Source organism: Mus caroli, unplaced genomic scaffold (assembly GCF_978045245.1).
Source record: "Mus caroli unplaced genomic scaffold, Mus_caroli_1 scaffold_19, whole genome shotgun sequence".
Taxonomy (NCBI): domain Eukaryota; kingdom Metazoa; phylum Chordata; class Mammalia; order Rodentia; family Muridae; genus Mus; species Mus caroli.
Genome location: NW_028227274.1, coordinates 41,697,811 through 41,711,826, shown reverse-complemented (window position 1 = coordinate 41,711,826; position 14,016 = coordinate 41,697,811). Strand labels below are relative to the sequence as shown.

General features: G+C 39.3%; 1 protein-coding gene across 2 annotated transcripts; it reads left to right on the top strand.

Annotated features, from left to right (window-relative positions):
• The first annotated feature begins 3,915 nt into the window (after window positions 1–3,915).
• On the top strand, window positions 3,916–13,120 carry Spink1 (serine peptidase inhibitor Kazal type 1). 2 transcript variants are annotated; one of them, XM_021151136.2, is made up of 4 exons: window positions 3,916–3,970; window positions 5,887–5,921; window positions 7,489–7,595; window positions 13,075–13,120. In XM_021151136.2, exons 1-4 carry the CDS (start codon window positions 3,916–3,918, stop codon window positions 13,118–13,120), a joined length of 243 nt encoding a protein of 80 aa, XP_021006795.1. The 2 variants fall into 2 exon arrangements, with proteins under 2 accessions (XP_021006795.1, XP_085689782.1); XM_085833656.1 differs by having other exon boundaries at window positions 5,887–5,926; window positions 7,494–7,595.
• The last annotated feature ends 896 nt before the right edge of the window (window positions 13,121–14,016 follow it).

Sequence of the window (14,016 nt, the reverse complement as noted above, 5' to 3'; positions counted from 1 at the left end):
GTCAGCATCCATTAAAACAGTTCTCCTAAGGATTGTCATCATTCTTTTTCCATGTACATAATCAGTTCTTACCTCAGTGGGGAGTAGGTCATGTGTTTGCTTGACTTCCCAATGTACACAGAGAAATAAAGAAGATAAAGAGATGTTCACAAGGTTAGGTAAACATTCTAAGCATGACCAAGAGTTGAGTACATGACTATCAGGGTTGTTCCGGTCATAGCCTGCTCAATCCTCCAGACACTAAGCATAGAAAGCTTTAAATACATTCTCCATTCCTCCAACCCATGAAAGGGGGATCATATTGTTACCAACTAGCAATTGTAAATCCAGATCAAATATCTCTGTGCAATATTTATGTACACATTCTAAGCTTATTCTCTTACCAAACAAATATATTTTAATGTATATATTTGTCTCTGGGGAAATAGTGTCACCTCATAGGTAAAATAGTAAATTGAGTCTTGAAACCAGGCCTCTCTTCTTCAGGGGCTTTCTTCACTGCCTACAATGTGACACTTAAAAGCCCATCCTTTTCCCAACACCATGGCCAATTTCCTACCAGAACTCCCACATTAACATTCAGAATCACAAAATTACTTGGAATTCACACTGAAGTGAAGTGTTTCCCAAGACACAGGTGAGGGTTAATGAATTATGAGGCCACATAGAATCAAAAGTGTGAAGTTGCCACTATAATGACATTGACTTTTCTGTCTTCATGATTTTGCTTAGCTATTCAGTATAACATGATTCCCCCACCCCAGATTCAGAGTCAATGAGTGCTCAAATCACTGTCCAGACTTTAGTGCAAACCTAAATCAGAATGCTGTCATGGCTGCTAATATTGCTTAAAGTATGCCTAGGACAAGCTCCCAGACAATGCCCTCTCCCACACTGAGACTGTCCCTTACATTGTTATAACAAAAGAAGTTACCTGATCAAGTATGAACTCTCCTTAACAGAGGCTGTTGAAACCTTCTTGCCAGCAGTGTTATCACTACATAGCTGACAAGATTAGCTTGAAAAGCAAGATTGTTACTGATTGAACCAATGCTTTGTGGTGGCAGAAAATATAAACATGTCCCAAATATGCACATGAGAGTTTACAGACAGAAGAAAACAAGTATTTTTATTATATCAAGAATTGAATAGATAAACCAATAAATGAACCAAGAATAGAATACAATAAGGGAATGAATGAAAACACATAAATGAACAAGGCATGACCTTTGGTCTTTTGGAAAACCAAGATATTTACATTTTGCTAAATGTCTATTTTCAGCGAATATTATTTAATATCCAACATTGTGCAGGTATTTTCCTAAGTACAACCATATTCGTTCCCAAAGAGTAAACAGATTTTGTCTATCATTATAGATTTAAATTTATTTTTTTAAATTGTGATGTATATGAGGGATTTTTGCCTATGAGTGCATGTCTGTACACCATGCATATGTCTGATGCATGCAGAGGCCATAAGAAGACCTCAGATTCACTAGAACAGAGTTACAAATGGTTATGAGGATTCAAATAGGTTCTGGATATTGAACCTTGTTCTTCTGAAAGAGCAGTGTGTACTCATAAATTCAGGGCCATCTCTTAAGTCCATAAAATTAAAATTATTTAAAGTGACATAAAGAGTACCATGAAATATATAACCAGAGAGCTGAATGTAACTGAGAAAATTTTTATTACCATTTCTCAAAGGTTGAGGGCTTTATGTTTTACTTCTTATCCAGGGAGAATAAGGAAATGACCAACATGGTTGGGAGATTAAGAGGCTGGCCAGAGATAAAGCAAGAGAAGTAGGAACCACTCTAAATCCTTCCCAAGGACCTTGGAGAAAAACAAACTGGAGGAAGTGTGGTCAGAATCATTCTACAGAGACCATTCCACAGGACAGAGCTCTGAAGACAAAAGACAGAGTGGAAATACCTGGAGGAGTTGGTGGCAAACCAAAGTGGAAGACGTAGTGTCGTCTAAGATGCAAGAGTGAACATGGTTGGAAGCATGTGTATATTTTGAAGATAGAGCCAAGGTATTGGGGATGGATGGTGGTGATCGGTAAGGGTAGCATCAAGGTGAATACTGTGGTTTTAGTTTGAGCAATCACTATGAAATAAAAAAGAAACAGAAAAATTAAGAAAAATATACTTAAGGCTGTTAAGTGGTTAAAATAATAGCACAGGGTATGCCACATTGGCAATGCCTATATGATGTTCTGAGGAAGATACCAAACTTCATGTCCCTGAGATTTTCTATTCATAACAATCCCCTCATGTTCCTCATGTCCATTCATGACTTGAGCCCTTCCTGTTTTCTACACATCAGCACCCACTTTTCCCTTTCTCACTTTCCTCCAGGTGGTGGACTGTCTTGCTCGATATGTGTCAAGCACATCAGCTCCTTCTTCCCCGAGATCCTGGCTCTGGACATTCTCTCTGAGTGGAATGGACACTCATAGCTATGCCTGTAGTTCAAATCCTCACTTCCTCTGTTTGGATGCCCCCTACTCATTGATGCCTCTTCTTACCACTTTGTCATGAATATCCCCACCTTCTGTTATATCGTCTCTCTACTTCTCTCCAAAAATTTGTCATCTGAATATTTTTATAGCCTTTTAGTTTCCTCTATTGTCTGTCTCCTCAACTAAAATGCATGCAAACTTCACAAAGCATAGACTTCCATGTTATTTGTATCCCAAAACATGACTAGTGTTTAACAGTTTTGAAGACTTGGAGAAGGTCTGAGAATTTACTCTACTAGTTAGCTAACACTTTAGCCAGCCACCACTTGGGGATGTTGACAGAAGCCAGGCGCCACATTCCCGCAAGTGATTTAATTATCTTGTAACAATGGATAACGTGTCAATATTTGTATCAAACAGCAATTTCCCAAAGATGATGAAGGGAGGACCACATGAATTCTAAACAGAAATTGTCTTGTGGTTTTAGGAAAGAACATCAATCTCTTTTTATTAAGTCCCTAGTTGTGTTAAGAGAGCAGTAGCCCCATCTAAGTGTTGCTGGGAAATATGTGTCTTTATTGTTCTAGAGAGAAAAACAAAACAAAACAACTTACCCTTTGTGACAATGGGAGACATTGCTTCATTGGTCAAGACTGTTATACAAACATCCTGGGAAAGATAGTCTGAAACAAGATGATGGAGTTTTTTCTACTGGCAAGACAGGCAGAAACATGAAAGAAAATAGAGACCAGGTTTGGTAGATACTCAGTACACATTGGTTAATAAAGACTCAATCCTTTGGATTATTTACTACCATTATTTTAATATTCCAATGCATAAGTTCAGGCAATAGGAAAGTGAACCAATTTCCTAGAGGCAGGAAACTAATCTGGTCATTACACACAGCCCCGGGACACAGGAGACAGAACTGAACTCTCCTTATCTTGTGACAACCCCACTCTGGCACCAGCCTATCAGGACTTAAGGAATGCACAGCAGATAAAGAGAAAACAGGGTGGGTGGGGGGACGGTGAAGGACAAGAATAGGAGCGGAAGAATTGGAGAAAGGGAAGAATGGAAATCCTGTTTGAGTTCTGCATGTCTGCCCATCCATTCAGAACTACCGAAGAGACAAAGGAGACCTTTGAATTCCTAAACAGATAAGAAAATCTCAGCTCAGGGAGGCTTTCCTAAAAGAGGATGTCAGGAATACAGCTAATTTGCTTTTCCTGGAAGAATTTGGCTCCAAACTTTTCTGCCCTTCTTCCTACCTAGGTTACATTTTCCCCAGCCTGGAGGCCACACAAGTCAATCAATAACCAAAGATACCTATTATAGGGCACAGTGGGTGGAGCCTGTATTAGCATCTGCCTATATGATCACTCCTCAGTTTCTGAAGAGAAGCACCCTGTATAGTTCTTCTGGCTTTTGCACCCAGATCTTCAACAATGAAGGTGGCTATCATCTTTCTTCTCAGTGCTTTGGCTCTGCTGAGTTTTGCAGGTAGGTGTGTTTGAATATTCTTCAGAAATTAGTAAAAAAAACATTCTGCCTGTCATTTTATACATCCTGTAAATTTAGTCTGGTTAACTGATGCCAATGAGTTGAGTAACAGAAATGTTTCTAGTACAAATTAAATGGGGAAATGGTTATTGCTAACACAAAGGAAGAAAGATGCTCAGGTAAGATGTCCCCAGAGATAGTCATGGCTTGCTCTAAAGCCAAGGCTGCTACTTCATTTGGGATGTGATGGCAAAGAAAGTGTTTTGATCTAAAATACCTTTCTAACTGTAGAAATGGCTACTGGACTATGTAAATCCAATGCTGACTTACAAAATTTAAATTCTTAGCAACTTGCATAAAATTGATAACAATGACAGCCACTTAGTTAGCAGAAAAGTTTTGGTGATTAAAAGTTTTGTATTTGATCTGTTAAATGTTTCGAGAAAAACATCCTGTTTGAACATAGGAAGAAATCCCCATACTTGCCGTGAAAATGCTGAGAGATGATTCTGTGGTTAGTTTGGTTTTTGTAACTGACATTAATTAATATTTTTACCTCTGTCACTCACTGAGCAGAGATTTTGACAAGAGCCAAAGCTGTGCTTCACTAAGTGGCTTATTGTTTCAGATAAATATTTATGGAAGCAAGAGCTCCTTCATCCCACCTCATGCCTGATAATTAATATAACTAAATGTCTGTAGTGAGCCCCTGCACATTAATTTTTAGCCTCATTTACATTCTGGATCCAAGGGGACCCTAAAAGCTGCATCTTCTTTGATGAGTCCCAGAGATCTTTCTTTCCCCTCAGAGATCCCTGACTGACAATTACGTTTGGGAAACATTTCTACTTCGGGGGCTATCAGATTAGTTCCTTCCCAAGCAAACTCATTCACATCCACAGTTACCATCTACCTGAAAAATCAATACTTTTTTACATTACAATATAATTACATTATTTTCCCTTACCCTTCTTTCTGCCAAACCCAGCCACTGACTTCCTTGCTCTCTTTCAAGTTCAGTTTTCTTCAATTGTGGTCACATATGTGTATATATATCATATGTGTTCATGTCTGCAAGACTTGTTTCCTGAAGAACAAATTGAGTCTTTTCTGAACTAGCTGCATATGTAGCAGAAGATGGCCTAGTCGGCCATCACTGGAAAGAGAGGCCCCTTGGTATTGCAAACTTTATATTCCCCAGTACAGGGGAAGAAGGGCCAAGAAGGGGGAGTGGGTGGGTAAGGGAGCAGGGCGGAGGGAGGGTATAGGAGACTTTTGGGATAGCATTTGAAATGTATATAAAGAAAATATCTAATAAAAAATAAATTAAAAAATACATGAAATACAAGTTTAAAATATGGTCCCTTGGTGTCATGCACCTACAGGAAAAAGCTCTTTGAGAACAGGTGGTGTGTTGTCAGAAAATTCCTATTTTTAACATTGTTTACAGAAGGAACTTAATGATATCAGAAGACCTGATGGCTATTTCCCATACTGCCACCAATACCCTGAGGTACAGATATTTATAATTCACTGACTGTGAGATGAAAAGTCTATTGGATACAGAAAGATCACTGATGGACATGTCAAAGGTTTCTGAATAGTTAGTAGGGCCTACAAATTTCAAATTCTGAGTAGATGGTTTCTATTCTCAAGGAAGTAGATCAAATTTCCTAAAATGCCAAAATGAAATACTCAGTAATGGTCGACATTTTACTTGTTTCTTTTCAAAATCTTAGCAGGCAGAGAGTGAAGAAAACTCATGTGCTGTCCTTGGAAGTTCATGCAAACAAAAGAGTTGGAAAGTAGACAGTGCAAGCAGAAGCGTCATATGAAAACTATATTCTTTGACAAATAACAATAGATCTAGCGTCTTTATTTGGGATCCAGGTTGATGTTTGATTTATGTTTTCTAGGTAACACTTTTTCAGCTAAGGTGACTGGAAAAGAGGTAAAGTGACTTTTATAATTTATAATTTATAATCTCTTTGGGAAGGGTTGAGAAATGATTTCTCTGTGTAGTCCTCCTTCTCCTGGAACTCACTCTATAGATGAGGCTGCCCTTAAACTGCCAGAAATCTCCCAAATGCTGGGATTAAAGGCACACACCACCGCCACCCAGCTACTTTATAATGTCTTAATTCTCTAATCTCCTATACAGACTAAAACTGTTTGATCCAGTAAAAGTATAGCCAGGATCTGAGCATGCATGTCTCTGCATGTTTACAATCCAAAGCACTTGGGAGCCTGGGTTATGAGCCAGGTTTAAGGTCAGTTTGGACTACACAGTAAGAGCTTGACAGAAAGGGGGCAGGGGGATCGTACACTCTAGCAGTTACGTTTTTGGTAATTCAAGTCAGGAACAGGGGTTCAACTGGTAGGGAACCTCGGCTGCTAAATACGGGATTTATAGTACTTCCCCAATCTGCATGGTGCTGTGTTGAAAGACGAGTCCACTGATGCTCCTGTAATTGTCTACTTCCCGTTCTAAAGGAGACTTTTATACATACACTAGGGCTGGCAGGTGGGGCAAGTAGTTTAAGTGGAAGCTCTCATGTTCATTCCATGTAGCCCTTACTCCTGACTTGATCATGATGGCTTTCATTGCTTCTGATTCCCAAAGTAGACTAAAGGAGGAAATGACCCTCATCTCATTACATAGAAATACCTGAGAAAATCAGGGGTGAACCTGGAGTTTAAGTGAATAAATCCTTACATTTTTGGTAAGCATTACAGAAAAAAAAAACTGGCACCTTTAGAAGCCAAATCTAGTTGTCCAAGTATTGATCCACGAAAAAAATAGAAGTTAGCAAGACAAGGATGATATCCTATGTTGAAAAGGTGATGAGGTAATGCTCAGGAAATGAGAACGAGGATCCAAGGATCACTAGATATGTGACTTTAAGTCAATTCGTCACTTCGTAAGTCTTCCCTTGAAGGAGAGAACGATGATAACTTTACAAGGTCTTCCAAGGATAGATCAATAAATGAATAACTGACAGTTTTGATTAAAGGGTGAGACTTTTCCAATAGAACAATACATAAAATATAAGACAGAGACCTATAAGAGGTATTTAATGAGAATCAGCTTTTACTGGAAAACACAAGCCAAGGATTCCAAGCACAGGTATCTAGGATGACTATCCTGTCAGCAACTGGTGTTATCTTCCTCCTATTATTCAATCTCACTGAAGCATCACACCTTAAATGGGGAAATGATCATTTTTCCTAATTGGCAGATGAATTGACTGAAATCAAGGAAGGAACTAGTAGACCCATGATGTCACATAACTGGGAAAGGACTATAATTTGGCTTTAACTCAGCTTTTCTGATTTCAGGGCAGATTTATTTCTATTGTTGTTGTCTTTTTGTACAATACCCAGTGTCATTATCTTAACTGAAAAAAAACAACAACAACAACAAAAAAAAACCAACCAAGCAAGCAAACAAAAATAAAACTCCCTTAAAACAGTCTTAATATTTTATTATTAAAATGACTCTTTAATTCTGTGTTTAGCCTAGTTGCCGTTATGCAATGGGGGGATGTCCCAGAATTTATCACCCTGTGTGTGGGACTGATGGAATTACTTATGCCAATGAATGTGTTCTGTGCTTTGAAAACAGGTGAGGATAAAGTTTAATTTTAAGTTATTTATCATTAGAATTTCACATATGTTATTGTTTTAAAGGCTAAGTCAATAAATGGAACTTTCTTTTCATAAGTTAGTTATGATATGATTTAAAATTGCTTGGATGATAAAAGCCCTATTTTTTAAAGCAATACATTGATATTTTAGATTTTCAAAAAGCCTATACATACAAAATGCCTTTAATCTGGAAAAAACAGATCAGTTCTTGATAATAGCAGAAATTGCAAGTTCTAATGCACCCTCTCATTAGCAAGTATTATTTATATAGATTTTAGTGAACAAACATATATTTTATAACATTTGTATTCATGGTTTATGAGAGCTAGCCTCAAAAATGTTTAATTTTCTGAAATATTTAATGTTGGGGAACAGGAATCAGACTCAGAACACTGGGACAAACAGCTGCGTCACAATTTTTCTCTTACAATATAACTAAGTAGTTTCTATCCGCCAGTCATTGTGCTAAGCCTTCCCTGTTTCCCATTTGGCTGTTACAAAGCACAAACAAACAAACAAAACCTCATAAGCACATGTAATTGCTTCTTATAAGTTGTGGCAATTGCCAACAGAGTGTTAAGTGTTACATGACCAAAACAAAGATGGTAATATCCTCTAACTGAAAAGGTCAAGAAAGGATTAATGAAAAGAATGCCTTTTAAATGAGGCTCTGAATTTCAAACAACCAACAGAGACCCCCAAAGTGACAGCAAACACTTAGATTTTCTAGAATTGACTCCATGTTAAAGACTTCAGCACAGGCTCAAGGGACTATAAATTGTCATTATTGGTCTGCATAAGTCTCTCCTTTATGATGCATACTCTCCTCAAGGCTGGCTCTAAATGATTTCAGAAAAGTCTCTCAGTTTATCCTGGATTGTATACATTGTAGATTCCAAATAGTAGGAATTTGGCTTCATGATGGGTGTTTGTCCAGTGTGTAAAAGGTGCCAGGCACAAGCCTGTTTCTCCCGCACAACAGGCTCAGGCAAAAGAAACCTGAATTCCAAGCCAGTTTGTTCTGTCACCTGTCCACCTGGGCCAGTGTTTGAGGCCCTGGCTCAGGGGGTTGGGAGGAGCAAGTGAACGTTTTGGAAAGAGTGCATTTGAAACCACTTGTTAATTTTCTCATGACCCCTGTTGTTGACAATAAGGTCAAGCATCATTATTTCCATCTACAGGGAGTAGGAGGGCCTCACAACACCCTGGGGACTTGTAAAATGTCCAAGTGTGAGGTCTAAAGCCCAAAGGTCTCTATTTAGAGTGAAGCATTTGGAAAATACGAGCGAAGTGCTGAACACTCATTCCCTTGACCTTTGAACCTACTGGCTGCAGTTCTCTCTTTGCGTTCTTTCAAACACGTGTAGATGTAAGAGGCACATTCAACTGTCTGAGCATGCAACATTTCATTCTGTTCTGAAATAATACTTAGGTCTGGATATAAGTTAGGCTTTCTCAAACATAAGAGATATTCTAAGGTTTCTATAGTGCCTTTGTTTCTATTGCCCCTGTTAAAAGTCCAACAGGGAGCCCACTTTATACTGCCTGGATGCCAAAGACCCAGAGGCTAGAGAGTCCAGAGACCTAGGGTAGAATCAAACAGGATTGTGAAAGAAAAGAGGTCAATAAAATGATTCCTAATGATACTCTGCTATACGTGCAGACGGGAGCCTAGCATAACTGCTATCAGAGTTGCTGACACAGACCCACATCCAAACTTTAGGTAGAACTTGGAAAAAGAGGGTAGAAAGGATTGTAGAAACCAGAGGAGTCGAGGACACCACACAAAACCCCACAGAATCATCTAACCCAGGATGATAGGGGCTCACAGAAACTGAACAGCCAACCAAGAGAGCCTGTATACGACTGACTTAGGCCCTCTGCATATGTTGCAGACGTCTAGTTTGGTCTTCTTCTGGGAGTCCTAACAGTGGGAACAAGAGCTGTTTTTGACTCTCTTGCTGTTTTCTGGGATGCTTTTCCTTATATTGGGTTGCTTTGTCCAGCTTTAATGCAAGAATGGTGTCTACTCCTACTGCTATGTGCTATCTCATGTTTGGTTGGCGATCCATGGGAGGCGTGGCCTTTTCTTTTTCTCTTTCTTTTTCTTTCTTTCATTTTTTTTAAATTAATTTAATTTAAGATTTTTACCTAGTCACTTTACATCCTGTGCACTGTCCCCCTTCCAGTCACCCTCTCCTATAGTCCTTCTCCCATTCCCCTCCCCTTCTGTTCTGAGTTAAGTGGGCCTGCCCTTGGTATCCCCTGACCCTTAGCATTTCAAGTCTCCTTGAGGCTAGGTGCTTTCTCTCCCACTGAGGCAAGACAAGGCAGCCCAGCTAGAAGAACATATTCCACCTACACGGAGCAAATAGCTTTGGGACAGCTCCTGCTCCAGTTGTTTGGAACCCACACAAAGACCAAGCTGCTCATCTGCTACACATTACGGGGAAGCCTAAGTCCAACCCATGTATGTTTTTTTGGTTGGTAATTCAGACTCTGAGAGCCCCAAGTGTCCTGATTAGTTGACTCTGTTGGTCTTCCTGTGGAGTTCTTATCTCCTTCGGGCTGTGATCCTTTGTCCTATTCTGCCATAAGAGTCTCCAAGTTCCATCCACTGTTTGGCTGTGGGTGTCTGTATCTGTCTAAGTATGCTGCCCAGTAGAGCCTCTCAGAGGAAAACTTGCTTCTGTCTGCAAGCATAACAGAGAATCATTCTAGCTTGCCCATGGGATGAGTCTCAAGTTGGGCCAGTTATTATTGGTTGTAGATTTCCTCAGTCTCTGCTCCATTCACCATGCCTGCATTTTTGTAGAGAGGATAAATTTGGATTGAATGATTTATGGGTGGGTTAGTGTCTCTATCACTCCACTAGAGTTCCTGACTAGCTACAGGAGGTGGTCTCTTCAGGTTCCATAACACCAATGTAGTGAGTCACAGTTATGGTCACCCCTTTTGATTCTGGGGTACCTCTCCCAGGTCTCATCCTGGAGATGCCCCCTACCTCCTCACCCTCATCAATTGCAGTTTTCCATTTATTTTCATGGTCAACTAGTATCTCTCCTGTTCTTCACACTTGATGCTGAATGCCCCTATTCCTCCCCATGCCCTCTCCCTCCCAGAGTCCTCCCTCCCTCTACCTGCCTCTTATGATTATTTTATTTCCCCTTCTCAGTGAGATTCAAGCTTCCTCTCTTGGGCTGTCCTAGTTGCTTAGCTTCTTTGTGTCTGTGGGGTGTAACATGGTACCTGTATATTATGACTAATATCCACTTTTTACTAGAAATGGAATAAGTGGAGTGGATAGCAAGGGTCAGAGAGGAGTGTCTTGGAGGAGAGGAGAAGAGAAACTGTAGTCAGTTGAGATCTAAAATTAATAATATTTTAAAAAGTTGCCCATACATACAATAAAAATAGACTCATCAGGTTGTATTTATGCATTGGTACACACACACACACACACACACACACACACACACACAACAATAGTAAACATAGAAAAGAAACTATCAATTTGAAAGTGGATGGGGAATGAAGGGTTGAGATGGAGGGAACTTGAAGAGTGTGGAGAAAGAGAAGGGAGAAGTGGGGTGACTATATTTTAATTAAAATGCAAATTTTGTAAGTTGCACAAAAATGACCTATGTTGCCACTATTACCACAGCCAGAACCTGAACCTAACTATTGGGGTTTGTGATGCTCTGAAAACATCAAACAGGTCTTTCTTTTTTTTTTTTTTCCTTTCCTTATTCTCTCTCTCTCCACTTTTTACTATTGAGTCAAGATCTCACTCTACAGCCCTGGCTAGCCTAGAGCTTGACAGGTAGACCAGATGGCCTCAAACTCCACTACAACAAAAATTTTACATAGGCATTAGAGATCTGAACTCAGGGCGTTATGCTTATACAGTAGACACTTTACTGATGAACGAACAAAGATGGGATTTTCCACACTTTTATAGAGAGTTATAGCTGCCCATTCAGGAATAATTCTAGGATGTTCTCTTCTAGATCAGTGGGGAAAAAAAAGAAGCTGCTTTTATCAGGAGTTTTGGGGTTGGGGAGATGGCTCAGCAGTTAAGAGTGCTGACTGCTCTTCTACAGGTCCTGAGTTCAATTCCCAGCAACCACATGGTGGCTCACAACCCTCTGTAATGAGATCTGACACCCTCTTCTAGGGTGTCTGAAGACAGCTACAGTGTACTTACATATAATAAAAATAAATAAATCTTTAAAAAGATATATCAGAAGTTGCCAGATTTGTTAAATCAGGACGACATCATTAGTAAAGTGTCTACTGTATAAGCATAACACCCTCAGTTCAGATCTCTAATGCCTATGTAAAATTTTTGTTGTAGTGGAGTTTGAGGCCATCTGGTCTACCTGTCAAGCTCTAGGCTAGCCAGGGCTGTAGAGTGAAATCTTGCCTTCTGTGCTTTCTTAGAGAAACTGTCAATAACTCTTTTCTATAGAAAATCAACTACTAACAGAACATTCTCTGGTGCTAGAAAAGTTGTCTGCTGGTATGGGTCGATACATGCCTAGTAGTCATTGGCTCTTAAACACACTACACTGAGACACTGACATTTAAATAATGTTAAATTTTTAAGATTAAACAACTAAATGCGGCTAATGAGCAGAGTGTACCAAAGTGGACAAGACAGCTGTGGATAACAGGCTTATGTGCATGATGTTGAAATTGGCACTATCATAGTTTAGCATTAATGTTAAAATGAAGAAACAATGGATCCAAAAAAACGTATCTGTGAGAATAGATGAGTATCACGTGTTCTTCAGCAATAAAGACATAGAAAATTTGTTTCATGACAGTATGGTCAAGGAAACAGTTATTAAAAAGAGAATTCTAGAAGCAGTATGATAACTAAGAACAATTTTAGAATTGAAAGACATTTAGGTTGTTTGAGAGAAACAGACTTGGCCAAGGTAACATGGGAACAGCAGAGAAAATTTTATCTAGAGAAGACCTTGGTACTGGCTGTTGTTATAGGAATCAAGATTGCTTGACAGAATCAAGCCCCCATCTTTTAAGCTGAAATGTTAAACAGCTAGAAAGCCCTGCCCTAACCTGGACAATAGCTAAGATGGCCACCTGGTCACTAAGTGCACAGCATCAGTAGTAAAAGAAGCAGAGGTGGATTTGAGATTCCTTTCAAGGGGTCCCAGTAACACTTCATTAGGCCTGTAAAGAACAATGACCTACAGTTTTTCTACTCTCTTGTATCCCGTGTGGACATGATAAAAAGCAGCAGATACTCAATGAATACACAAATGAATAAATGCATTAGAAAAGGGGAAAACTGAATAAATCATAAGCCTGTATTTTAAAGAAAGGTAGAATTATTTTTAAGTTTCATTTCTATTCTCCCATAGTCATTTATTTGTGCCAGTAAAATTCAAGCTGACCCTTAATTTATTTTCCTTAAATCTCTTCTACAGGAAACGCATAGAACCTGTCCTCATTCAAAACGGTGGGCCTTGCTGAAAGTCAAGATTTTGAACTCTGTTATGGCTACCGTAATGTTTGGCAAGTGGGTTCGTTGAATAAATGCATCTGAACATACCTTTTTCTTCCCAAACTTTCTGTTCAAAGGTGTGGATGAGTATATTGAGGATATGGAATTGGGGAAAGACCCAGACTAGACTAAGCTTCACCAGTTACTTCCTCACGCTCTCAGACATTACAGATGACGACACCACACAGTTGAGCATGAACATGTGTAATGAATAGAGTTTGTGTTAGGATGAAGAAGGTGGCCTATGTCATGCCCAAGAAGTGACCTGAGAAGGAGAAAGGGGGGTGTTTATTGAAGGAGATGAGTGTTAGTGCTTTGTGTACCCCACATGGTTTCACATGTGAGCCACCACAACTCTGCAGTTATTCTTTTCCTGTAAGGAAACTTAGAAGAGTAAAGTTGCTTGATGAACAGCCCAGCAGACAAGTTGCCAGGGTGTTCTTTCTGATCTGGCTGACCTTCTTTTAACCACAATCACCTCTTATGGATCATGCCTTGTCTTTCTTCAATGGGAATTCTAGATAAAAGCCCCCTACTGTAAGATTTCCCCCAAGTCTATATTCAATAATAGAATATAGATGTAATATAATAGAATATAGTCAAATTAATTAGAAACAAGGAAATGTTCTCAAGATGAAAAATATCTACAACTACTTAAAAATAAAAAGGGAAAGCATCTTGAGATTCTGAGAATCACAAAAAAAAAGTCTCAGATGGAAAGATGGTAGAGAGCTAACACAGGTGAGGCTGTGTCAGGATCTGTAGTTTGGTGGGGAATGGGTCAGCCACTGAGCCAGAAATAACCAAGGATACCAGAAATACACTAGGAAAGCCGAGTTGCCTAGTTACCCACTTCTGGTGATAT